This window comes from Terrapene carolina, unplaced genomic scaffold (assembly GCF_002925995.2).
Source record: "Terrapene carolina triunguis isolate 2854851 unplaced genomic scaffold, T_m_triunguis-2.0 Scaffold714, whole genome shotgun sequence".
NCBI classification, from domain to species: Eukaryota; Metazoa; Chordata; order Testudines; family Emydidae; genus Terrapene; species Terrapene triunguis.
Genome location: NW_020665065.1, coordinates 9,590,311 through 9,617,294, shown reverse-complemented (window position 1 = coordinate 9,617,294; position 26,984 = coordinate 9,590,311). Strand labels below are relative to the sequence as shown.

General features: G+C 40.8%; 1 protein-coding gene across 5 annotated transcripts in view; it reads left to right on the top strand.

Annotated features, from left to right (window-relative positions):
• Nucleotides 1-26,984, top strand: part of RERE (arginine-glutamic acid dipeptide repeats) — a 312,871-nt gene that overhangs the window by 177,243 nt on the left and 108,644 nt on the right. For all 5 annotated transcript variants that reach the window (XM_026659899.1, XM_029913526.1, XM_029913525.1 and 2 more), the window contains 3 exons: nucleotides 699-823; nucleotides 1,743-1,842; nucleotides 23,004-23,102. In XM_026659899.1, coding sequence (XP_026515684.1) covers nucleotides 699-823; nucleotides 1,743-1,842; nucleotides 23,004-23,102 — 324 coding nt within the window. The remainder of the gene's footprint in view (nucleotides 1-698; nucleotides 824-1,742; nucleotides 1,843-23,003; nucleotides 23,103-26,984) is intronic.

Here is a 26,984-nt window from a genome sequence, read left to right as displayed (position 1 = left end):
GCAAATTTCCTTGGGTCATTTTGGGGTTTTAATGATTTACTAAGGCCTTATTTGTAAATATCAAACGTGGGTTTTTATTGAGGACTTAAAATGAAATAGATACCTCCCTAGGTAGTCATATGTTTGCCTCCTTTCATATTTATGTATTATGTGCATACAGTTTATCCTGCCAAACAGTGGTTAGAATGGTTTCCTTTTAACAAGTGGAAACTGCTTGTTTTCCCCTTCAACAGAGGTTAAACTATCCTATGTTTGTGAAGGCGCTTTCATTTTTGTACGACGGAGGACGATGCTCACAGTATGAGTTTAAAAATGGTTTAAAATAACTCCAGGCCACGGTGCTTGCACTGAGATGCTTGTGCCTGAAATGTGTATCCTAAAGGCTTCCCTGTGAGTGCAATAGGAGATGGTGCTACCCAGTGATGTGAGCCAGCTGATGTTACCGTTTTTTGAAGACGGGAGGAAGCATGATCTTTAAGGCATTAGGACTAGGAGGCAGTAGATCTGGGTTTAATTACCAATACTGCCACAAATTTCCCACGAAACCTTGGGCAAGTCACTTAGCCTGTCATTGCCTTAGTTTCTCCATCAGTGCAATGGGGATGATAACACTTCCCTCACAGAGAACTCCTATGTACAGTCCACTAGTACGATTGTTATCAACATTGTTTGTTATAACTCTGTTTCAATTTTTGTAGGCCAAGCTTCCAGATTTGCAGCCGTTTCCTTCTCTGGATAGCGACCCTGTGACACAACATGAAGAACTTGTGTGGATGCCAGGGGTCAATGACTGTGACCTGCTCATGTACCTCAGGGCAGCAAGGTACATGAAGCCAAGATAACCCAGCTTCCCCAGAGCACTCAAGCTGAAATGTGGGACCTGGCCTAAGAACGTTGGGCTAAGGTCGCCCATCCTCCGGTGTAGAGGCAGTATCCCATTAGAATGTTAAGAAGTTGATTTTTTTTTTTTAGGTTGGGAGCCAGTGTCAAGACGTGATGATGTTAGGGTAGCTCCAAAGCTGTTTTGGGTCACAAAGGAATGTCACGCTGGGCTGTCTCTTTTGGATTGAAACCAAAGTAATTATATGTGCAACATAAATAGTGATGTAATATCTAAAGTGTACAGGTCAATTAGGGGAGTAAAAGCGGTGAATAAAATAACCGTGACAGTATAGAATTCCTTCCTGTAGTAAATATTCTTTTGGCAACACTAGGTTGCCTAGCTAAGATTCACCCTAATACTATGAACTATCCCTAGGGAGTCGGATCAAACAATTTAGATCTTTATACATAAAGATCAGGCTCCCAAAATAGTGGATCAGGCCTGAACTCAGGACGTGTGGATAAATAATCATTTTTAATTTGTAATAAACTAATGACTTGGCACCGTACAGTTAGTTCCAAGACAGCTTGCTGACTTAATTAAACTAAAATTGTGATGACAGGTAAGCTGTCTGGCGCAGGACTGCATCCTCATATGAGGTGGTATTCCTAGCACAATGCTGATTGGGCCTCTGGGTGCTACAGTAATGAAGAATTAAATTATGCTAATATCTTGGAGTGAGTCTTTGAATAATACCTTGAAAATTATCCAGTACTAAAAATAGCCCAATACTGAAGACATGCAGGTGGGCAAAACAGAGCCCTGAAAATGGTGATTTACAATGTAAGTAGCATCTGTATATTGCATAATGTGTGCAATTAGAGGATGAATTGTTTCATTTTATTTTTTAACTATAAAGGAGCATGGCAGCTTTTGCAGGGATGTGTGATGGAGGATCCACAGAAGATGGCTGCGTTGCAGCCTCTCGCGATGACACTACGCTCAATGCACTCAACACAGTAAGTATCCAGAAGTGTTGACTCTGTAAAAGAGTTCCCTGGTTTTATTTCATTTTAAGGGGCCATCTAATGTATGCAGCACATGGATAACAGATGTATTAACCCTTAACTAGAGCATGTCTGGAGTCATAGCATGATCTCATCAGTAACCTGGGACTTACTAACTTCATGCTACTCAACACCTCATAGTTACCTCCTCAATCATCTACAGTTTTCCAAGTGAGTATTTTAGAGAGAGAGAAATTATTGTTCTGTATTATAATCCGTTCATATGGGTCATCCCAGATTTAATTGTTATCTTCCGAAGTTTCCATAAAACATAAGGAATGCCTGACCTGACTGTTGGTCCTTTCAATCATCCATTTGGCTCCTATCAGTAACAAATACCTGGTCTTTCATAAAGGAAGAGAAACCGATAATGCACTCAATCGCCTATTGTCCAGTTCTTTATATGTGGGGAAGGATCTCCTTCTGACCATTCCACAGTGATCACTTGGAAGCATATGATTTGATTCTCTCTCTCATTAACTTATCTTTCATGGCTACAAATGCTGTTAGTGGCCCTCAAAAATATATAGCTCTTCTTAAAATCCAGTTACAGTAGTTGATTCAATGTTTTTGGTACTGAACAGCACCAGCTGACTCTATGTAACATAAATATTGCATTTTATTAAGAATAAATGTACATGTAATTTCATGGAGTGTCCTGTTCATGTTTTAAGGAACAGGCTGAAAAAACGGTCTTGTGTGACTGCCATATTTTTCAATAACTCAGTAAAATCTCATCTAGTTCTTTCAAGGCTAAATAATCCTGGTTTTTGGAGTCTCGCCACACAACTGATTAATTTAGTTGACCTTTTATTGGATATTTTCCATCTCCACTATTTCCTCCTTAACTTGCAATTTTTCTACTCTGAAAAGTGACCAGGGTAAAAATGGCACAACTTTACTTATTGGGTCTGTTCCCTATATGTATTCAGAGTTGTATCTGCTGACTTTAGTGACAGATGAAGTTTTTATTTGTTTTTTAATATCTGTTCAACCTGCCAAGCAAATCCGATTGGGAATGAGCTGTTGTATTGTTTCATTCTGTGCATAATCTACAAGAATATTTTGCTAAATTCCAATCACTCACACCTAGGAAAGCTCACCGAAGGTAATGGGGCTTGTGCATGTGTAAGTGAGATCCTAATTTGGCCTGCAGAACCTTTGGTACTGGTGATCACATGCAAGATGGAAAAAAAAAAAAAAAAACAGCTGGAGACTCAAGGTATGTCTACGTTGCAATTAGACACCTGCAGCTGGCCTATGCCAGCTGACTCTGGAATGGCTGCTTAATGGCAGTGTAGACCAGGGATAGGCAACCTATGGCACGCGTGCCGAAGGCGGCACGCGAGCTGATTTTCAGTGGCACTCACACTGCCCAGGTCCTGGCCACCGGTCCGGGGGGCTCTGCATTTTAATTTAATTTTAAATGAAGCTTCTTAAACATTTTAAAAACCTTATTTACTTTACATACAACAATAGTTTAGTTATATATTATAGACTTAGAGAAACAGACCTTCTAAAAACGTTACAATGTATTACTGGCACACGAAACCTGAAATCAGAGTGAACAAATGAAGTCTCGGCACACCACTTCTGAAAGGTTGCTGATCCCTGGTGTAGACATTAGGGCTCTAGGAGCAGAGCCCGGTCTCCAGCTTGAGCTCAAACATCTACACTCCATTTAAACAGCCTTAGCCCGAGCCCCGGAAGCCCAAGTCAGCTGGCATGGGGCCAGCCACTTGTTTTTAATTGTAGTGTAGACATACCCTTGGATCCCAGGTTAAATTTGCAGAGCTGCCAGCTAGAAACCATGTCCGCTGAGTACATTATATGGAATCGTTGAGAGACTATAAACTGAATTTTCCCAATGCAGTTTTTACAGAGCTATTCTTAAAAGTGGAACTACACTTTAAGGGGAAGATTACCAAACCAGACAGTCGTCCTGACGAGGATATGTTATTCGATTTTTGTTTGTTCCATCTTTTTTAATTCACTTGGGCAGTCTATTTTTAAACTTCTTTGCTGCAGACTGGACCAGCATCTTCATTTAGCGATCCACAATGACTTGTGTCACTGTCCTCAAAAGAATTATGTGGGCTCAGAGCCCCAGAGCATACATGAGAAGTTGAGACTACTTTTGTCCACTGTGCAAGTTAATCTGCTTTCACTAACCAAAAAGAAACTATTTATTAATACCAGCAAAATTCACCATCTATTCTACTTCTGCAGATCATTTATTAGTAAATAACATCAGTGCTAACCTGTGGTACTATGCAGTTAACTTTCCTACACTCTGAGAGGCATTTGCTATGGCTGTCTCTAATTGCTTGAGTAATTTTCTTTTGTAACTATTTATTTAGGCCGTTAACAAGTTTACAAATCATTGGCATGTAGGTGTCCGAAACAGAGCAATAACCATTACAACAGTGAGCTTATTTTTTTTTGTTTAGAGAACATTATGCAGTAATATAATAATCAAATCTCTCTCTCTAACGGTGTTACAGTAGTAGTAGTATTTATATTAGTGTAGTGCCTAGCTGCCTACCCATAGATCAGGACCCCATTGTGCTAGGCAATGTATAGGGTGAGCCTCTTTACACCATCCAGGATCTGTTGTTTCTGATGAAGCTACTGATCCTACTCATATCTGTCAAACCAAGCGTGTCTATTACATGTAACCAGCGAATTTTTAACCCACAGCAAGGCATTTCCTTGCTTGTTGCTGTTACAGAACTATTTTGCTTAATATATTGTCTTATAATGGAACCTTACCAAAAATTTCCAAATGTTTTAAACATGTGTGGAACTTGTGTTGACTTTCAAAAGGTTGGTTTGAGAGAGAAATTTTTCTTTTTTAGGGACACTTTGAAGTTAAAAACATGTGTTTTTAATATACAAATGTCCTTATCTATGTTACATTAGCTTACTAACCAGCATTTAAATATTATATTTTAGTTCTTGGCTTTTTAGCATTTCATTCAGTTTGGGACAGTAAAACAGTAGTCATTTTTGTTGTCTGGTTTTCATGCAATATACCACAGTGCTTCAGTGACTGGATTTAAAACATTCCCCTGCAGCAACACCAAACTAAAAACTTTTTTATTTCTATAATGTTTTGTAAAAGTCTTTCCAAATGAAAAAAAAAATACACAAAATAAAATATACCCCACACTTGAATCTAAACTACCTGACTACTTCCCTTTAAGAAGAGCTCTGTATGGCTTGAAAGCTTGTCTCTCTCACCAACAGAAGTTGGTCCAATAAAACATATTACCTCGCCCACCTTGTCTCTCTTTAAGAAGTCATGCTTGTTTGACCCTATCATGTCTACGTATTCAAGTACTACACTTAATTAGCCTCCAAGTCCATTTTAGAATTGAGATAAAACTTGCTGGGCTTCCCATTCCTAAGCTCTCCCATGGCTCCTTTTCTTAAAAGATAGACAATGTGTTAATAATTTTCCAATATTCAAGTACAATTGCCATTTTAAGGCTATATTGCACATCCTCATCCGTTTTTCAGCTATTTTACATTTTATCTCCGTCCTTTCCCTTGGGATGATGCCATCTGGTTCTGGTGGCTTACTGCTCCGGAGCATTTTAAGTTGCTCCATAACTTCCTATTTAGAAGACTCGAATCTCTTGTTAAGGCCAATAATCACCAAAGAGCTCTTGAAATTGGAATTTTCCTCCTTGTCATCGATAGTAAAAGACTAATGCAGAAAATTCATTTAACTTCTCTATCCTCTTTAATTACCCTGTTAATCCCTTGGTGGTCTGGAGGGCCTGTGGTTGCGCTTGCAAATTTCTTGCATCACAGACTTATGAGTTTGTCTTTATATATTTGGTTGATCTGTTCCTCTTCTTTTTTCCCCTTTGTATTTTTAATATGCACCTTATCTAGCATCGGCTGTTTTTTCCAGTCAGTTTATGTTGAGAGCATAAGATTTCCACTTTGTAAGTCATTTAATAAACCTAATAAACTTCTAATTTACCCCTTAATCAAGCTAGTTTTATTCCTCCTTTTTTTGCACTTTATATTTTTGGTTGCTTTGAGGTGGTGTAAACCATCTGTGCCTTTTATATAGTGCCTTGCATATCCCCAAGCTAGATCTTAACACCTTAAGTCTTATTTATTTTACTGTTCTGACAGCTGCTAACCATTCCTCATAATTTTTATGTCTAGTCTTTTCAAGTTCATCACTACAGAGCTGCCCTCTTATGATATCTTATTGTGCAGTGGTCACAATTGCCCAGTGAAGTTCTTATATTCACCTTCTGTATTCAGCGATTATATAAGAACTGCTGCTTCTTGTAGACATTTTGGTAGAAGTCCTCTGTTCCTCTCTGTCTGGAACAATCCTCCTTTCTACCGCCTTCTCAACCATGCATAGTTCCAGCTAAGGAACTTGGGCTGGGTAGCACTTCCAAAAGGACTATATATAATAGGCTTGACGTAGGCTGCTGGCTTTCTGTCATGTTCACTGGTTTATTCACTCTTGAATCCAGGTACTCGAGGTATATTTTTGGAGTGCACTCTGTATAAATGTTACGTGCATCATGTTTTAGAAGTTCCTGAAGATACCTACATATAATTCATATTTCAGGTTTGTTTCTCTAGATAAAAATACCTTTTGTCTGAGTGGCAGTTTCCCACTATCTGAAAATGCATTTAATCCAGTTAAAAGTGGACTGTCTAAGTAGCCAAGACCCTGTCTAGAAGGTTGATTTGAGTTACAGCAGACTCCACTTAACATAGGTGTGTGATGTTCTGACAAAAGCTGTAAGAGCTTAACCAGCCATCAAAGTCATTGAGACGTCAGTGGGTGCATGACTGAGCCCTAGTTTTTCTTCTGACTGGTGCTGTTGCCTGAGCTGCAAAGAATTTTGTTTTCTTGACATGATGCCATCTTCCCTCCTCCTCCAGTGTCTGTCCACTTAGCGCAGGCTTTGGGTTTGCCCAACAAGCTAGTTCTGAGCAGCTGGTGCTGTACTAAGTTGGTTTTTGTTTAGAAATTATGATATGTAGTTTGGAAGATTAATCGAAAAAATTGATATGCTGTATGATTTCTTATTATGGAAATCCAATAAACTTCAGAGCAGCACTTCATATAAATCAGACTTGACAAGCTCCTTTGCTAGTGTTTTATTTATGTAATAACAGAGTGCTGTAGCCCACAGTATGATTTATTGTTAATTATACCAGATAGAAATGAAGATCAGGGATGATGCCATGCAGCGTATATTTTCTAGTATAACAACTCCTTCCAGTGATTATTTACTTAATAGCATGGGTAAATTTCAGCTTCCATTCCGAGGTTTTGATGTCAGGTTTTCATGCTGTATTTATAATGCGTCTCCCAGCAAATCAAGAGCAGCAGAAGTTTTCATTTGGAGATCATTGACCCCCTAATGCGTTTTGGCTGTCACTTTGGGGAAAGGGGGGGAGCATCCTCCAGAGATTCATCAACAATACTTCCTTTTTAAATGGTGGGAAATCTCTTGCTACTGCTGTTGAATGAGTAGCATGGGGGAGAGAGAGTTCTACTGTCTGACTCTTTAAAACTAGTTTAAAAAAAACCACTTGTGAACATGAAGGTTTTGATTAATATATTAGATCTTTTAGAATGCTAGTCGTGAAGTGAGAGCATTGATTTTCTGTTCCGGTTATCAGATCTTGCATTCAACCACGACATCTTACTCATCTATCTGTGAAATGGGAGACAGTGGAGTATCTTAGATTTGTGTATAATATAATAGCAACCCCACTTTATTTACCTTGTGAATTGGAGAAATACATGGCTGCGGCTCCTGACCCCTCTTTTGGGTCAGTGTGGGTAACATCATGAGACATTCAAAGAGCCAGGAGAATTAACGTGAATTCTTTATATTAATATTGGTGATACTTTGCACTTATATCGCCCTTTTGGTCCAGAGCTTTCCAAAGACCAGTAAGTATCTCAATTTTAAAAGACGTCTTTATGCAGAAGAGCTGGGACTCGAAATTAGGAATTTTTGGATTCCAGTATTTTCTTGTCCTCTCCAAAGTAATGGCAAAATTTGTAGCTACTCACTTAAAAATATTCTCCTGCAATGAGTCTTTCCAAGTCAGGTCAGTTTAATTTAAAACTATTTTAGCACTCTCATTTTGTGCAATTATTAATGAACTTACAAATGAGTAGCCCACTCCAGGAGCACATTAGATGTGGGAAAGGCTTTTGACTGCAGTGGGAAGGGCTAAGAAAAACTCTTGTAGATGTATCTTCTTATGAATTAGTGATATCAAATTAATATATATAATGCCAAATCATTTCACTCACTGTCCTAACTGCTTGTGAACGTTGGGGAGAGCTAAATAGCTTCTGCTGCCTTCCACACAAGAGAGAGCTGCATTTCAGTGGTGGGTAACTTGATCCAACTGTGTAAGGTCAGATTGGCCCACAAGGGACAGAAGTTGCAGTTTCCAAATGAAAAGATGAAGACGGGTGACCCTGAAGTCCAATCTGATCCTATTCCAAGGTTTCAGTTTGGGGTAAACAGTGAAACTAGCCATGTATTTATGATGCTTATGCCTTCTCTCACCCCATTGCACACCCATACAAGCACCAGATGCAACATGTTAATTTTGCCAGACCTTTCCTAAAAGTGGGAAATCGTATACCTGAACCGCCCCTTCTGTTGAGACTGGAAAAATATTTGGAGGAATGCTTATAGCACTCCTGGTGGATCAGCACCCCATGTCCACTTTTCATTCTGCCTGCTGAAAAAGCAGTGAAGGCACATGGCAAGATGCACAGATCTGGGCTATCAGGCTACTGTTTGTTGTGTCAGGCAGCTCAGTATATTTTTCACATGCCCTTTAAAAAAAAATATGTTCTGGGAGAAAGTATTAAAATTCTTCTCAAAGGGTGTCGAAGGGAGAATTGACACTGAATTTGCCTTTATTAGCTCTCAAATCAGCAAGCATAAAAGAACAGATTAACAAGAACACCAGAAAACATACAGACAAAGTCTCAATAAGCGCCAAGATTTAAAATTATCCCTCAGCATCAGGACTCATCTCAACTGCATGTAGAACGCTGGATTCATTCCATCCTTATGACTTACAAATCTGAAAGCGTATTTGCCTCCCAACATAATAGGAGGATGAGCCCTTTTCTTAATATCTGGAGCCCTATAAATCTCTTCCTTAATTAAAATTCATAAGCCATAAGTGCACGTTGTACAGCCATGTCTACATACTGCGTGTCCATGTAATTTACTTCAGTTTAATTTATACTAATGCATTAGGTGTCCTTTCTCATCTTTTCTCTGTGTGTATTTTGTTAAAAATGCAATAAATTTTTAAGTCGTAAAGAGAGAGACGTGTGTCATGTGAGTGGTTATGCAGAACGGTCGGGGGAAGCAAAATAAAAAAAACTTACTTTTTTTATTGTACTGGTAAAGAAGTGACACATTCAGACTAGCAAGCAATAAGCCTCCAGCTCCAATGTATGCATTTTTGAGATGCAGAGCAAAAGTCAACTGTGCATTTCTGTCAAGTGGGTAGTTCCTGGACTGTGGTCCACAGAGCATTTGTTGTTGGTGTCTTGAGATCTCACTGGTCATGTAGCGTAGGCTCCTCATCCTTGCTTTCAGCATCTGACTGGCATCAGATGAAGCTAAAGCGCCATTAAATGCTTTCCAGTTAATATTTTTCCATGTAAATTGCCATAGTTGCCACAGGGGTGTTGTGCAGCTGTGAATGGGAGAGGAAGCGGTCTAATGATTGCAGATGGCAGGGCAAGTGTCTGTGAGATAATCACTGAATTTGAACCATGCTATCAAAACCCTTTTATGTAACTTAAACCTCTGCCATTTCACAGAACCCTGAGTAGTATTTCCTATTTTCATTTTGCTTTTGGCTCTGATGCTGCTAGGTGCTGAGTGCTCTCAACTCCCCATTAACTTGAACAGCAGTTGAGGGTGTTTAGCACCTTGCAGGATCGAGTCCTGTAGTTGAACCCAGCAGACATAACTGCACGAAAGTAAAGAAAGTTAAGTAGCACCAGCATTGGAATGCATATATTGAGACAGTGAAGTCATGGCTCCTGGAATTAGGAAGGTCCAGATGTCTTTGAATGCTCCTGGGGTGTCCAGTCTGTCCCCTCTTTCATTTTTTTTCTCAACAATATCTCATCCTGCTTTGGATCTCAGAAGTACAATACTGCACTCCCCCTTTTGTATGCTTTACACAAGAAGATCTGGGCCTTCATATATGTCTTCCAAATAGAGAGAAGCCTCCTTTGTGACAGGGCCCTGGTTCCCAGAGTTTGGAAGACATGAATTCTTGCTGTTCTTGTAACTTTTTATTTCTCTTACAAACTCTCAAAAATCCAGTTTATCTCAGAAGTCAGTCTTTGAAAATAACTCAATTGGATGCCTCCATGTGGGAGAGGACTTAAAGATAACCTGTTTTCTCTTGATAAATATTTTGGACACAGAGTATCAAATGCTACAGTCCTTGGTCTGGCTAAACTCACATTGATTTCCCATGGAGGGCTGAGTTAAGAGTGCAGTATTTGGCCTTCAAAGTTTAAGCATTTTCAAGTTAGAGGGCAAAAGAGTTGAGAAGGACTTCCTCTTCTTCAACCCCACTGCCCTCCCTGTAACCAAGCGAGTACTGTGCCTATGCACGGGATTCCTCAGCACTTTTGCTGGGTTATGAGTGCGTTGTCTTTCATAGTGCAGGAAAGCAGAGCCAGGTGATCTGGTGTTTTATGCTATTTGCCTTCGTCTCAGGTCCCTTTTGAGTACTTACCCCTGCTTTTGCCTGTAAATTAAACCACTTGTGGCATGCACCCTAAAAGCGAGTCTGTTCACTTCTCCATTTGCCTCGTTAATGGCTGCTTGATGAATAGCAAATCTTTTATTAAGTTCACCCTCTCCGAAGAAATGAGAGCCACTGTCCATGAGGTTGCCTGAGGCGAGCGCATGGAAGTTGTGGGAGCCGCAGGGTACTACAGTACCTCATGGTGCCTGCGGCTTTGCTCCCCATTAGGAAACTGCGTAGGTCCTTTTACGAGGTACATTTTGGCTGGAGATTGGGTAGCATTGTGGAATACACAGTCTTTCTAGACAGAATTTGGGTACCTGAAAGCAGGAAAAACAGATTTTAAAATGTCTGTGAGGATAAATTGCAAATGCGTCTGCTGAGCTTGCCAACTCCGCAGCACCATCAAGGAAGGGAGCCTCTTAATGCTGCTGCATTGTTTTCAGAAAAGAAAAACGGCTGAGCAAGAGGCTTAAAACATCTGCACAGAAATGCCTCCCTGCTCTGTGGTTAGGAAGCTGGTGTCCCAGATCTGCCAATCCATGGAAAAATCTCAGTATGGTGAATACTGAACATGAATATAATTTCTAGTGCTAGAAAGCCCTGCTCTCTGTGTGTGTGTGTGTGTGTGTGTGTGTGTGTGTGTGTGTGTGTGTGAGAGAGAGAGAGAGAGAGAATGTGAATTTCTGAGTAGATTCTTCACATAGTGATGGCTGGTTAATTTTTAACTAGTTGAAAACTCCTTTCTGGACTTCAGATTTATACAAAAAAGAAAGAAAATGCACTTGCTTCGGCCAACTTCCCTTTTCTTATCCTTCTCCCATTGACCTTAATATCATTGTACAGAGCTTTTAAGGGCACCATTCTCAGATTCCAGGACAGGAAATGGTTAATTTACCCATGTGTCCTTATTGTCTCTATTCTCTTAAGTGAGGCCCTGACAAAATTCAGTTTGAGGTTTCTGTGCTGTCCCAGTTCAGGGCATGCGTCAAAGGAGCAGTTGTTTTTGGAAGACCAGAGTATTTGGAGCGGGGCAGTGCATGTTTTCCCTCCCTGCTTTTTCCTTCAGAAATGCTGCTTGCTGCCTTATGTATGTTCCTATCCACAACTCAGCCTACCTCAGTGGGAGGTAGGAATTTCCTCCCTGCATTAAAAACTCAGATTTTATAAGGATTTGCAGCATTGGGACAATAACAGATGTGGGTGGCAGCCAGAGATCTAAGATGGCAGAACAGTAGAAGGAAATTTAAAATGAAAACATGCACTCTGCCTTTAACAGGCTTTTGTCATTTGACATGCATGTTGTTTTTATTTGAGGAGGCTAAAAGCCAGCAGTTCCCTATTTATTCCTTATTGTAGTTGAGGAGCAATGTACTTATACTTACTACACCTCCCTCCATGCACCAGTGTACAAGATGAAATGATTACATACTAACATGGGCTGGTTCCTTTTATGAGTAGGATTGTTCAGCATTTCTGTAACACAATATTACATGGCAACATGTCATTGTGAGTGACAAATGTGACAGTGTAATATCAACGCAGGGAAATTCAGTTAGAAGTAAGATGTCACCCAGACAAATTACTGCCTGTTTTAACTTGTCCTTAGACTAGATTTTCTTGTTCATTAACTACAGACAAGGTTGAAAGCCTAGGACAACTATTTAAATATATGTTAGCATTTATTATGATTACTAGTTTTCCTTTTGGATGGTTCTTCATCAGCGGTTAGTCTCAGGGTTCAAATAAGGTAGCATAACATCCCAGGGGCGATCACTGTCTGCCTGGGCATGCTGTTAAAACTAAGCCACTTCTGGTGCATAGGGCAGTTTTGCCACTTTGAATCTTCACTCATTCTTATCCTTTCTCTTGAAAAAACATTTCTGTGCTGCTGGATTTATTTGTAAGATAATTCTAACAAATTCAGCTAAACTGTTGAACAACTAGTTTAAAAGGCCTGTTTACAGCCATAAGATGTGGCCCAACTTCAAATTACTTTGTAAATATTTTTAGTATATATAAAATATCTAGATTTTTGGCAGAAGATGTGTGAAAATCTGTCAGCTTGCCCAGTGACAACAGTTATTTGGTATGTCAGACCAAAGAACCATAAAACCCCTCTACAGTGTCAGTTCCCCCTGCTGTTCTGCCTTTGCAATTAACTTAAGTTTCTAGAGCTGTTCTTGTTCCTGATGAATGGTTGTCCCAGTTGTAGTGCATAGGAAATAGGGTATAACCAGGGCATCCATTGTGTCATTTGTATCGCTAACATTTAGATCATTATGGTGATTGGAGCTATGTAGAAACGTTAAATAGATAAGAAATGGGGAGAGAAGTGGTGAGACCTCTGCCAAAGAGTGGGAGAGGGAGATTATATTTTCAAGCTTCTACAAGTACCAGAAACTAGAGATTTAAGGAAATAGACCTGGTTCAGTTTTCCTTTGAGCTTCTTGGGAAGTGATGTCTCTGGTCACCTGTTGAACCTTTTTCTATACATCTTGAGTTCTGTTGGCCTGTCAAAGCACCTCATAAGGACCTTATAAATTAGGTATCAGCTAGAAAGACAGGCATGTTGGCAAAACAAGTCTCTCCATGTGCAGTCTTTCTATATTGGGAGAGTTGGATGCTGGGTTGGTTTATAAGGTGCTGTTGTCCTCAGGCATTAGAGGGAGTCCCATGCAGTGGTATTGGTGTCTGCATTAGAGAAGGCAATTTGTTATCCAGGCCAGGCTTTCTGGTGTGTTTGCAGCAGATGGGGAAGAGTTAGGATTTCAAGGAGAGGAAGAGAGCCCTGGCATTAAGGAACATGGTATCCTTGGGCACAATTCTTAATTCAGTGCCAGATAGTTAGTGAAAACACACACTTCAGCACCTGCGAATAAAGCACTGTGAATAAAGCTGCAAATTTAAAATGCATGTTTCACTGTTTTATCATATAAAGTATATCCACCATTGTGTGTGTTCTGCATGTTTGTGGCAGAGAAAAGTTCCATTTTACTGCAGCATATTAACAGATGATTGGTATTTTATGGGGATGATATTTCCAGATACAACTCCTGAAGAGATACTGCATCAAACTGGAATGTTTCAATCATGTGACTGGAGGAAGCAGTCTGAATTGGGTTTAGCATTAAATTAGGCCCCTAGAATAGAAGAGATTTCACCAAAAGGCTTTGCTTCACAGTGTAACAGTGTTTCTCTTGTCTCTATCATTGCTCCTTGTTTCCTCTGTCTTCTTGACCATTGCCGTCTTAAACACCTGGCAGTTTTTCAGGGATAACCCTGAGTCTTGACCATTGTCCATTGCGGCAAAAGATATGCAGACTTATACAAACATTTCTTTTTCATCCAAGGCCAACAGCCCAATTTAGCAGCCTAGGGTCCCCTTCATCACTCAACACCACATCCCTGAATTCTAATGCTTTTGAAGGATCTTTTGATCAAAGAAACTAGCAACACACTTTTATTGAAACAAGGCGTCGATTCTTCTGTAATCCCTCATGCACCCTCCATCCACACAAGGAGAATGATGCTTGTCTGAGGCTGTCTGCCCTACAAGTGCTACAGTGACACTGCTGCAGCTACACCACTGTAGTGCTGTAGAGTAGACATTTGCTACAGCAACAGATGGGGATTGTTCATTGCTGTAGTAAATCCACCCCTCAGCAGACAGTAGCTAAGTCGATGGAAGAATTCTTCTATTGACTTAGCGGTGTCCATATCGGGGTTTAGGTCTGCTTAATTAGGTCTCGTAGGGGTGTGCATTTTTCACACCCCTGAGTGATGTAGCTAGGTTGACCTAAGTTTTAGGTGTAGACCAAGCCTGAGAGAGAAATGTGGAGCTGGGGCTGAAATAGGGACTTTATGTAGAATGTTTTCTGTGCTCTAATAGGAAAAAAAACTTGTTCCCCATGAGGAACATAGTGAAAGATGTAAAAAGTACATTGGACTGGAGGAGATGGTAATACTTAGCATATACCACACTTCATGTTTTCAGATTGGTTTATTAATATTAATCAAGGCCTAAAACACCACTGTGAAGTAGCAGGGGTGGTATTTACTTACTGCCAAAAATAGGTAGGCCAGTCTTCACTTTACAGATGTGAAAACTGAGGCACAGAAGAGTGATGGCACTTGTCCAAGGCCACCAAATGAGTCCGTAGAAGAGCAGACACGTGAACTCAGGAATTCCTGGATTCCAGTACTATTCTTTTACCACTAGAAAACGCTGCCTCCCTACAGCGATGGACATAGTTTGTGTTGTTTAAAAAATCACTGCTACTTTTATTTGACTGTTCTGGGTAGATTTCAAGTTAGTTTTGCAATACCGTACCACATTATACTAGCAATCCCCTTTCCCCCCCAAAACAGCTCTGAAATCTAACGATGGTTTTAATGGACTCCAATTATTTAACATTGTAGTATGAATGCAGCCTAACTCAGATAGGCTTTTCGACAGGGATCATAATGACTGTAATTGCAAAAGGATGCCTTGCTGAAGTAGGAGCTGCCAGATGTAATGCCATTCTGATCTAAAAAGGTCACAGTAAAAGGGACATTTAAATTAAGTTATAAATTACAATTGAAGAACAATATTTTGATGTGTGAGACCAGAGATGTCAGAGCGGTGAGATGTAATTCATGGATTCATTACAGAACAGAGGTGCCTGACAGCTGAGCCATGCCAAAAGGAAAATTTATTTGCAATATCACGCAGACAGAAAATGGCAGCTCAGATGAGAAGCTGGAATAGAAACTTGAAACCTTGTGGTAATGTGCAGAGTTTATGCTAATAAGTCTTGCCTGAGATCCAGCGATGTTTAATGACTGTTGTAATATAAATGAGATGCTCGGACGTGTGCACATTTGGAATTTTTCTTTAAATTAAAGCCCTGTGCTCTTCTATAGAAAAGATAACTTCTGCATTATAAAGTGCAGGTACATTCTTGTCTGTTCCCTTCGTTGTATACTGTGTGTATGCATAAGATTGCTGAGGTCTCAGAATTATTTAGGCAGCAGGATTTGTGCTCAAAACAATGACTCTTTACATGACAGCTGGGGGTAGGGGGAAGTGGGGAAAGTAATTTAGTGTTTCTAGCAATACCTTGAAAAGTGCAACCAGAAGTTAATTAAACTGTAGGCAGTCATCATTAGCTATTATTTATATGTTCAAGTAGCTTGCCAATAAAGTGCTTATATATATTAAATTACTGAAAGTAATAAGCAGAGAATGATCCATCAGTCAGACTGAGGAAAGTGGATTTAACTCTGGCAATTATATAAAAATATATTTTTCTTTCTGGTTTATAATCTTGCTCCCAGCTCTAATCAAGGCATTTGCTCCATTAGATGGCTGATTTTCTCAGGAGGGTGTAAAATGGTATCCGTGGTCACGTTTGTGTCTGATTGACCTGACTTTTCTCCCTCCCCATAGGGGCTCAAGGAGGGGGTGGGCTCAGGGGCCCAAACCCCAGCCTTGGCCCCTGACCCGGTGTAATGGCTGAACCCTTCCTTGCTGGGATGTGTGTGATGGATGAGCATCAAGGTAAAATTTGAGTGATTTACAACCTGGTATACTAAGTTGCAACACCACTCAAACATGGGGCGGCCAGGCCGGAACATAGGTCCCCTCCTTAGCAAAACTCTTATTGCACCCCTGTCTCCCCAACTTCCACGTTGTGGGTCTTGAGATTGTCATTGGTATGGCAGCTTGGTGCAAAATTAATTTTGATCCTCTATCCTAGAGTATTCCAGACTGGTATGTTGGTCTGTTAACTATTCTGTGCTTTTACAACTGGGATGGCTGCCTGTTAGCACAGCCCATTGCTTCTGGTCTTCTCTGGTTATTCTTCCGTCACTAATTGAATTGTTTTGTAAAGAGAGAAGGAAAATTTGCTGGGTTCCTTCAGGCAAGATATAGATTCCGTCCATGAGTCACGAGGAGGTTTGGGCAGAACACAGCAGGGGGTGGGAGGGACCCCTAGCCATTTTTATCCCTACAAAATTTTTAAAGAGAAAAGGCATGCTTAGTTTTGTAACATGCACAGAAACCAGGTGCAGACTGTCTGTAGCAACAAATAACTAGCCCTTGCTACTTTCAGTCGTGCCTATTCCCAGTGCTGGAGTGCAGGCAAGGAAGAAAATCAACGTGTGTCCAATAGAAAAGACAAAAATGTTGTTTTCAAGCTTCTAAGTGGGTATTGCATGCTCTGGAAGGCTTAGGAAACAAAAGTGATAAAAGCAGTTAAAAGTCAGCGGTGCTGTTTGAGCGGTAGGGTTTAGGCGCAGCAGGTCTGACGTTCTAGTCATATTGCTTGACTTGTGGCTTAGGAAAGACGGACTCAGATCGTTGTTTCACTTGCATGGAAGCAGAGTCATGGGAGCTGTCATTGATGTAGGCAACAGAGGCAGATTTACAAGCCGATGCTCTCTTGTACATTGGAATTTCTACCTGTAGAAGTGCATTTAAAAGCCGTGTTTTCTATTAAGCAATCTCAGGTAATGCATCTCCCTGACTTACAACAGTGCGAAAGCAGCATTGATGTGTCTGATGTGTTCGTGTTTGTAGCTTGGAGAGATGAGGCATCTGTTGAAGGGAGATGATGTTGGAGTTTGAGGCATTGTTTTCTGCAGTAATTCTGTGTATGTGTGCGCCATTGTCTCTGTTGTAATTGTGGTGAAGAGCATTTTCCTTTAACCTTACCATAGGTGCCATAGAGCAGGCTGAAAATAAACCATGAGAAAATTCAGCCTGGAATTTCCTTTCTTTATTCCCATGATGTTACCCAAAGGCTTTTTTAATCAGAGCACTCTTCTCCATACTATAACTTATGCTGGTGGTAACACTTCCATCATACAAGTAATTAGGGAGACATTTCCTAATATCGTTCTACAAATTCATTCTAGGTGACATACCAGAGGTCTTGACCAGCAGTGACCTTTTATTTTTACATGCAACTTAAAACTCTTAACAGAATAGTAATAGTTATATCTCAAAGGTCCCACTAGCTAGGCAACGAGGAGCAAATAACTAAGCAGAGTTCATTTTTCCAAGAGACGTTTAAAACTTTTACTCTTCAGTTTTGAAACTTGTGGGGACAGATCCTCAGTTGATGATTTCGAAGGAGTTAAGCTGTTTTACACCAACTGCGGTCCATGACGTAGGAATGTCCTCTTATCCTGACTGCTGGGAGCAATCAGAGCAGTTCAGGAGGTTTTGTCAAATAATTTCCAAGTCGCCCTCAAACAAGTGTTAAGTCTCAATTTGCTGTTGCAGCATGAGAAAGAAAAATGATATTAGTAATATGCCTTTGTTTTGGAGATAATTGGTTTCCTGTTGTCCTTGGGAATACCTCTCTTCTCCTTCTGGTACATTTTTTTTAAAAGACATAAAGCAGGCTCCTGGTCAGTCTTCATGTTCCAAAATCCAATATTTTAAAATTTGTTATCTAAATCCATGTTTAGGTATCTAAATAAAGCCCAGATAGTAGATCATATTGCACACTGCTTAGCATTAACTCACCTGAGTAATCCTATTGACATTAGTGTGACCATGTGAGCAAGGGGGGGAGGGTTAGCTCAGTGGTTTGAGCATTGGCCTGCTAAATCCAGGGTTGTGAGTTCAATCCTTGAGGGGGCCGCTTAGGGATCTGGGGCAAAAATCTGTCTGGGGATTGGCCCTGCTTTGAGCAGGGGGTTGGACTAGATGATCTTCTGAGGTCCCTTCCAATCCTGATATTCTATGATTCTATGAAATGTTCACTATCACTTTGTGAGTTAGGGTTCACAGTCTGGTCCCGAATGGCTAGATTTTCAGAGATGCCGACTACTCACCGACTTCAGTGCCAGCTGCCAGTGCTCAGCATTTCCAGAACACAGGCTACTTATGTAGGTGTTGAGTTATGGCTGTAGATGCTTAATTTTAGATAATCCATTTTGAAAAATGTAGCTCACCTGTGTCACTCAACAGCTCAGGTATAAAACCCAAAGTTAACAATGGACTAGCAGACAAAATAAACTAGCCAAGATGATGTGACTTTTTTTTTTTAAACTGGCTGCAGTTCATAGGCAGCAATTTTTTCTCCTTTACTGAAACAGACTGGTTTTTGGTGTGCTTGTGCCACGATTGGATTGATCTTTCTAGACTGTCACTGTTCATTCTGTGGGTTCTATGACCTGAAAACTGAGACAGTAATACAACACCTGGGAAGGTTTCTCACTCAGGTGTGTTATCTAAAATTTACCTTTTCGTGAAGATGACATAGAAGTGACATAAAGAACATAAGAATGGCCATACTGGATCAGACCAAAGGTCCATCCAGCCCAGTATCCTGTCTACCGACAGTATCCTGTCCAATGCCAGGTGCCCCAGAGGGAGCGAACCTAACAGGTAATGATCAAGTGATCTCTCTCCTGCCATCCATCTCCACCCTCTGACGAACAGAGGCTAGGGACACCATTCCTTACCCATCCTGGCTAATAGCCATTAATGGACTTAACCTCCATGAATTTATCTAGTTCTCTCTTAAACCCTGTTATAGTCCTAGCCTTCACAACCTCCTCAGGCAAGGAGTTCCACAGGTTGGCTGTGCGCTGTGTGAAGAAGAACTTCAAAAACTTACCCAATAGACCATAATGGCTCACGTGAAATGGTTACTGTTTATTCTGTATGATCCGACATCCTTCTGTGGTGCAGTTTAAAAGCAAACTTGTTTTTTAAAAGAGCAATACACACACGCACCCAAAAACTATTTAAAACTTCTAAGGCTGGGCCAATTTGACAAAAGCCTGGAAATCAAAGTGAAGACTGACGTTTTGTCCCCAAATCCCACAGATGTGCTTTCTTTTCACAGCTGCATGAGCCATGTATCAAGTTTCAACCTTTGATTTCAGTTTCCCAGCTGTTGCTGACTTTTGCCACAGCCTTCATAAGTTTTAAACGTTCTGCTTTGTAAATTGAAAACTTACCAAAGTTCTGGACCCGTGCTGGCTCTTTTATGTCAGGTTTTTCTATTCAGTTAATATCTAGATGTGACAATGTCCCAGGTCAGTGAGGATACATATAAGGGTGGAATACTTAGCTATAAATGCCAGCTTAGTAACAGGAAATGCCGTTTGAACACCTTGAGTTTATTCCTTCTGTAACTTCAGTGCCCAAGAGCTTTTATAAAGAACTTAACGATTGCGGGAGCTATCCAGTTCTGGCTTTCAGTGGACATTAGCTCATATGATGACCTGAATTTTATGGGTTAGTTATGGCTCGCCACTGATCGCATCCAACCAGAAGATTCCTGGTGGTAACATTCCTATTATAAGTACGTTAACTTGACATACACCCTTCCTTGAGGACCAGCCTTACTCCTGGCATGCCCGATAACACGATGGTGCTGGCTTACCCAATAGTTAGGAACGTTGAGTAGTTATGCTATACTGCACAAGCTGAGCTGATAGCGTGATAGAAGATAGTCTATAGAATATAGGAGGACAAAGAAAAGAAAGAGCTAAAGACTAAAAGAGCTCCCTGTGATATCCTTACAAGGTATTTTATAGGATCCCGACACTGTGTAATTCAGGCCCAACTTACTATACCCAAATCTTATTTCTGTACCCTAAGAAATTTATGGGTACCCTTCTCCTATAGGTTAGTGGATTATGACACTTACTCTCTATATATTAATAAGGATTTATCTCACTCCAAAAACTGCCAACCTAGGCTCTCTTGGTGACGTCCAGGTTTGTGGTATACCCTGGGGTTACCAACCAGTTGCAGACGCCGGATAAACCTGTTCAGTGTTGTGTATAGTTCCTCCCTTTGGTTCCCCAAAGTTCAAGGACCATTCCAATCTGTGCCAAAGGTTACCAGCTTTTATGCTGAATTACTCTTAACTGATTATACTTTTAGCTATTTAGCGGATCTTACTGGATACAGGCCGGTAGGCTTCTTGCATTTCAGCAAAACTTATTCTATGTATAATTATTAGGGGAAACATATCATATGCCTCAACACATCCTAAATTCATAGGAATTAATACTGATAAAATATAAGAATAAAATGGGTTAATTCAGAAAGAGAAACACATGATTTGATACGGCTGGCTGGATTAGTAGGATATAATAGCTAGCAAAATAATCCTATGGGCTACAAATATTATAGTCCCACTGAAAAGCTCATATTTTTGCCTCTTCGGTAGGTTGGGGTTTTATTTCTTTTTCCACCTCTCACCCCAATCCCCTAATTATTTGACATTTTATTCCTCATTAGGGATCACTTTTAAAATACCTGGAGAAATTCTTTATATGTTTGGTATCTGTGGATTGGGTGGGAGAGAGATGAATAGCTGAGGTAACCTACGGAGCTGTACCATGCCATTGTTGGGTTTCCGTCTTTGTGGTTTTGGGGTTTTTGTTTTTTGACGCTGAACTCCTCTTTGCCTCAAAATCAATAGCACAGTCTGACCTAGGAAAAATGAGGTTTTGCCCTGTAAAATCACAGTTCGGTTACAACCCAGGCTGATGCTGACAAAGGAGTTACCACTTCAGGGCTGGTTGGTAAGCTATATAATTGTGCTTTGGTCTCAATCCAGAACCTAGTGTCCTCCTCAAGAAAGGCATTGTCACAGTTAATACCAGGTGGCTTCTTTCTGTTGGCAGCCTTGGGACTGAAGTAATTGTAGAGAGGTCCTCTCTAAAAGATGATTGGACATGGGTGGAGTGATACAGGGATGGTTGGGGTTGAGAATATGGGGTGGAAATGGAGAGGCCTTTGCTTGCGGGGTATGCTGGGTGATGAGCGTTCAGAGCCCTGATGCCCCCTGCTGCTATAAAAATAAACCTGAAAGCTTCTGTAGTTAGTTCCTGCTAGTGTAACTGTGTGATTAAATAACCCCTTTGGCTGCCAGTTTTGGTGTGTCCATTACTGCTAATCCAGCTGCTTATGCAGGAGAACTAATGCTTGCGTCTGTATGAGCTGGTCTACACTGAAAACTTGCAACAGCATAGCTACATCTCTCTGGGGTGGGTGTGAAAAATCCACAAAGCCAGGCCTAACCCCTGATGTAGACAGCACTGGGTCCATGAAAGAGTTGTTCTGTCAACTTAGCTGCCACCTCTTGCGGAGGTTGGTTACCTATGCAGATGAGAGAACTCCTCCCATCGACGTAGGTAGCGTCTACACTGAAGTGCTACAGCAGTGCTGTGCTGCTGCAGTGTTTCAAGTATAGACAAGCCCCTAGCTACCATTTCTCAGGGAGGTGGATTAGCTACCGTGGTGGGAGAACCCCTCCGCACCGTAGTGTGTCCTCACTGAAGTGCTACAGTGGTGCAGGTGCTGTAGTGTTTTAAGTGTAGACATACCTGTAGTCTCCACACATCACTTCCCTCTCTTCTGTAGGAGTGGAGATAATTGGTTTACTGTTGTCCTTGGGAATACCTCTCTTTTCCTTTTGGTACATTTTCCCCCAAAGATGTAAAACAGGCTCCTGATCAGTCTCCATGTTCCAAAATCTAACTTTACTTGCATATAGCACATTATATATTTGTGTCAACTTCCAAATACAGTCCCTGTTGAGGGTTGAGTATCAGAGCTTTATCCCTTAAACTCTCTGTTGAAAGTGGGAATTTTTTCAACATTCTGTTGTTATAACTTTTGTTTCTACCAACCATCTGCCTTAGCCAGCCCCCAGCTGTATTTATTGATAGTGGAACGGAGCCCCAGCACACAGCAGGGTCACGCATTGTTGAGAGAGCGCTGTCAGCTTAATGATCCCAAGTTCCTTATATGTATTCCTACAGCTGTCTCCACGAGGTGTTATTTTGCTTCTCCATACTTTACTTAGTTCTCCAGCAACTTCTTGTTCTCATCTGTGCAATAAAAATGAGCACAATTTTCTGAAGGAGTAAACTTCACTCTCTCTCTGTCCTCAAAGCACTTGTTACCTCCAAAATATGAGCTGTTCCATTTGACTAGATAATATGAATAAGATATTACTGCATAAGATACAACCCCTTTGAAGAACGGTTGTTTTGGTGCCTTTTTATTTTCCTTGGAATGTCTCATGTTAGAAGTATTAAAAAATGCTAAAGGGAAAATTTACAAGAGACTTCAGAAAGTAGAAAGCAAGTCTGCCTATTTTAATATTCTCTGCCCTACTAAATAAAACAGATTACCCTCCGGGTTCTGCAAATTTCTCTTATTTATTTCTACTGTAGATACAGTAAGCAAGCCCCATTCTTATCCCCACCCCTCACTGTTGGTCCACCTCTACTTCTGTTGGTTGATATAATTTTCCGTTTTTATTATTCAGCTACATGAAAGTAACTACGATGCTGGAAAAGCCCTGCAGCGCTTGGTGAAGAAGCCTGTGCCCAAACTGATTGAGAAGTGTTGGACTGAAGATGAAGTGGTAAGGAGTGATTAATTCTCTTCTGCCATGCAGTTCTGGTTACTTATCGCTTTCTTCTGCTCAGCGTTCTTGTTTGAGGGGGTGGGATAGTAACCTGTTGCATGGAGTAAAGTTTTCTCCTCTTTTCCAAATGAGTATCAGTGGCTAGAGCCTCATTAGTCCAAGGAAAAATAATTTCCCAGAAGTATGTCTTTTGAAAGGGTACAATTACTGTCACCTTGAGAGGATTCCATGGAGGAGATGAGCAACGCTAGAGCCCTTAGGCTCTTGGTCCTTGCTAACCAGTATCTTTCACCGGCTGGTTGGACTCCTTGCTTAGCAGTTCCAGTAGGAGGAGGCACAAACAGGGCCCAAGATGTTTGGTTTCATTGTCACTGGTTTTGCCTGCCTCTCTCAGGAGGTTGGAGTGTCAGAGAGTGAGAATCCCAGTCTTCAATTCATGTGGTGACTCATGCCTGCTCAGTGGTCAAGAATGTTCCCACTGAATAGGATTTATTAAAGGATTGGGACCACCTTCTTCACGTGAATTGCCAAAATAAGATGTTGTCACAATTGTTGCTGTCTGGATATTCAGCGTCCCACGAACCAGAAAGGGATTGTCTGGAAGCTGGTCTATCTGTGCCTTTTACATCTGTCCTAAAGCGCGAGGAGATTTCCCAGTCCCCAAATTGGATTGAATACAGTGTGTCCATCTTGTATCCAATTCCCAGAGTAACATGAGGGTAGGATAGCTCCGCTACAGTGCAGAACGCCTTCATGAGCTGCCTGGGATTCCTCCGAGCCGTGGGGTTCGGGTCAGTGATTTTAACATCATTTAGCTGGCATATTTTCTGTGTCTATGGTACTTTGTGGCCACCATGTGGACTGTGGGACTATCCCATATGGTTACTGGCAGGTCATACACTAGATCTTGTGTTTGGGATGGGATGGAATTTCAGGCGGGGGCAGTTGGATATTGTGCTCCTGTCACGGACCCATCTGTATCTCCCACAATTTGAGGTTGAGGCTTGTGATCTGTACTAGCTGCCTGTGGGTTTTGGGTGGGGTTTAAGGTGTTGATACTGACCTATAATTGCACCTGACTGCCTAGTGGAGAGACAGCCTATCTTCCTGAGCCGTATTGGCTCAAGTTGAGATCAAGAGAGCCCTTGATAGAGCCCTTTGGTATAAAAGAGACGGAGCTGCTTTCAAGGTAATGGCCCTTGATCTCTCACCCTTATTTGGTCAAAAATAGCCTAAATTTGTTGGCATCAGGGCATGATGCAAGGCCTGTCTTTTCACGGAAATTTTCAAGATGGGGATGCTGTTTGATAGGTCATTAGGGAATCTGAGATGCTTCTCTTCATATTTCCATTGCTGTAAACTTGTTACTGCCATTATGAGGTTGCTGCTGGGTTTTGTTTTTTATTTGATTGTGTTTTCAAGGACCCTACAGCTTGGGATAGATGCCTTTTTGTGTTGGTTGTAAATGAAAATAAATTAGAATTAAAATGTCAGGTTTTAAAATTGGCTAACTCCTCATATAGAATTGAGAGTTCAGCTGTTGTGTAATAAACAGTTGTTTAAATTCAGCATTCCCCTGCAGTGTTTGGACCGCAAACACAGAATTGCAACCCCTTGCTGTTTGCCAAACTTTGCAGCATAATGCTAGTGCAAGATACTCTTGACTATAACAAAAGTGAAACTGACTGATCTTTTTTCATCATCCAAGTTGAGAGAGATGCTGAGAGTACACAATGTAAACAAGGTAAAATAAATCAAATCTGTTAACGTTTTTTCTTTAATCAATGGTGATGTTAAAGACATGTCTAAGGAAAAGCGTGGTTTTAAAATGCGATTTCTAATATGACCATGGCCCTTTAACAAACTGGACAGGTATGATGGGCTTCCTTTGGAAGAGGTAAATGCTACATTTTCTAGCTAAGAATTAAACTGCATCGTTCATTAAAACAGGAAGTTCAGTTAGTTTTGATATTTTATAATTGTAAAACATATATTTATCTTCAAACAACTGAAGATTTGGTTGCAGTTTGTAAGGCACACGTCTTCTAATATGTTATATTAGTGTTATTGAGATAAATATCCATGATTATTACTAAACATCTAAATAAAGAAAAATCCGAGTCTGATACACAAAGTGAGAGATAGCATAGCTGAAGTGGATTTGAGCCAGAAAAACCTGTTTTTGTGGAGAACATTTACACTTGTTAATTTGTTAAATGGAGTAAATTGTTTTAAAAAAAAATATTGCAGTGGGTAGTACGTAATCTTGTTAATCGAGTTACTAATTAACCTGGCACCAATGTCATAAAAGAGACCTGATTAATTATTATGGGTGAAATTTTCATAGTCTCTTAACATTTTCGAATTATTCAGACAATGGCTGGAGAGACATTTTTAAGCTCCAGTTGCTCTGAAAGTCTTGCAGAGAGTTATTTCAATGAATTATGTGCACGCTTGCTCTCTCCCCATGTAAACCTTTTTGCCAGAGGTAGGTTAGGTCTAGGCTAGATAAATCTGAGATTAAAGCAGGCGTATTCTGAAATCAAACAAAAGCCCTTTGTGGTAAAGGGAATGCCTGAAGCCATGGGGTGAAAGAAGATTGTGGGCAATCGAAGGAGGGAAGGAAGTAGAGAACAAGGAGTAAAAAGATTAGAATACAGATTCCTATTAAGGTGTGGGATGATCTTGTCATAACATGGCACTTTTTTTGTAAGTGACCATGTAAATACCTCTAAAGTTCTGCTCCCGTTTTCTGCATTTGTACTGTCCTGCTCTTCCCACACACATACATTCCATAGAATGATTATCTGTGTGCTGCTTTCCTATTTAGAAAAAGATCTCTCTTCCCCTCCCTCTTCCACTCCCCCTGTTGGTGTTCTCCCGGTGAACTGCAATATGTTGCAAGTGCCATTGTTGCTGCAGTTTAGGGTTTTGATCAGCAGTCAGTGTTAAATGATGGGAGAGTGGAGCCTTGCAAATAAGAAAAACGGCAAGGTTTATTGAAAAGGGAAACATTACTCCAAAACAGCGAACAGTATGAATACAGAATAACGATCATTAAATCTATAAATCACTGTCAGTCTCAGCTCATTTTATCATATTTGCTTCTTGTACTATTCCATCCAAGTTTCCAGAAACATTTGGCTGCGATCCAGCCTTGGCAGAGACAGAGATCAAACTGTTCTTTTATTTATAGGGGGTTAAGCTCCACCCTCCGAACTTCAGTGAGTGTTTGTCTCTGATGGTCCGCTTGCAGAAAGCTCCAGATTAAAGCATCTGCGCCAGATCCTTGGGCTCTTTGTATGAGAAGAAGGAAACCCCGTGCTACCCTTGGTTTTGCTAGTGCAGGGAAGGGTTCTTTCCCACACAATATAGGTCAGACCTAGAACTGGTCAGGGACTTTTTCAGTGAAACGTTTTTTGTTGGAAAATGTCACTTAATCAAAACAGAAACTTTTTGTGGAAATGTATAGGTTTCAATGAAAATGTTGTCAGGAAGGTTTCTCGAGTGCAGGAAGACCCAGCCTAGAATAGCCAGTAGGCCTAAGCTGGGATGTGGAGACCTGGGGTAGAGTCCCTGCTTTGCCTGATCCAGGGCAGGGACTTGATCCTGAGTCTCGCACATCCCAGGTCATTGCCCAACCCACATGAACTATTTCGAAAGGTCTCACTTCTGTTGCAGTGCAGAACGAAAACAAATTTCAGAACCTCAAACTCCCTTGCAAAGTGGAATTTTTGTTTTCCGGCCACCCCTCGTCAGATCCTTCATGAGTACATGGCAGTGAACTTCTCTCTATGCCCACCTGGGCAACGAAGGAAACCAGAATAGAAATGTAATCAAAATGTCCAGGGGGCTAGAATTTACTCAGTACAAACCTGC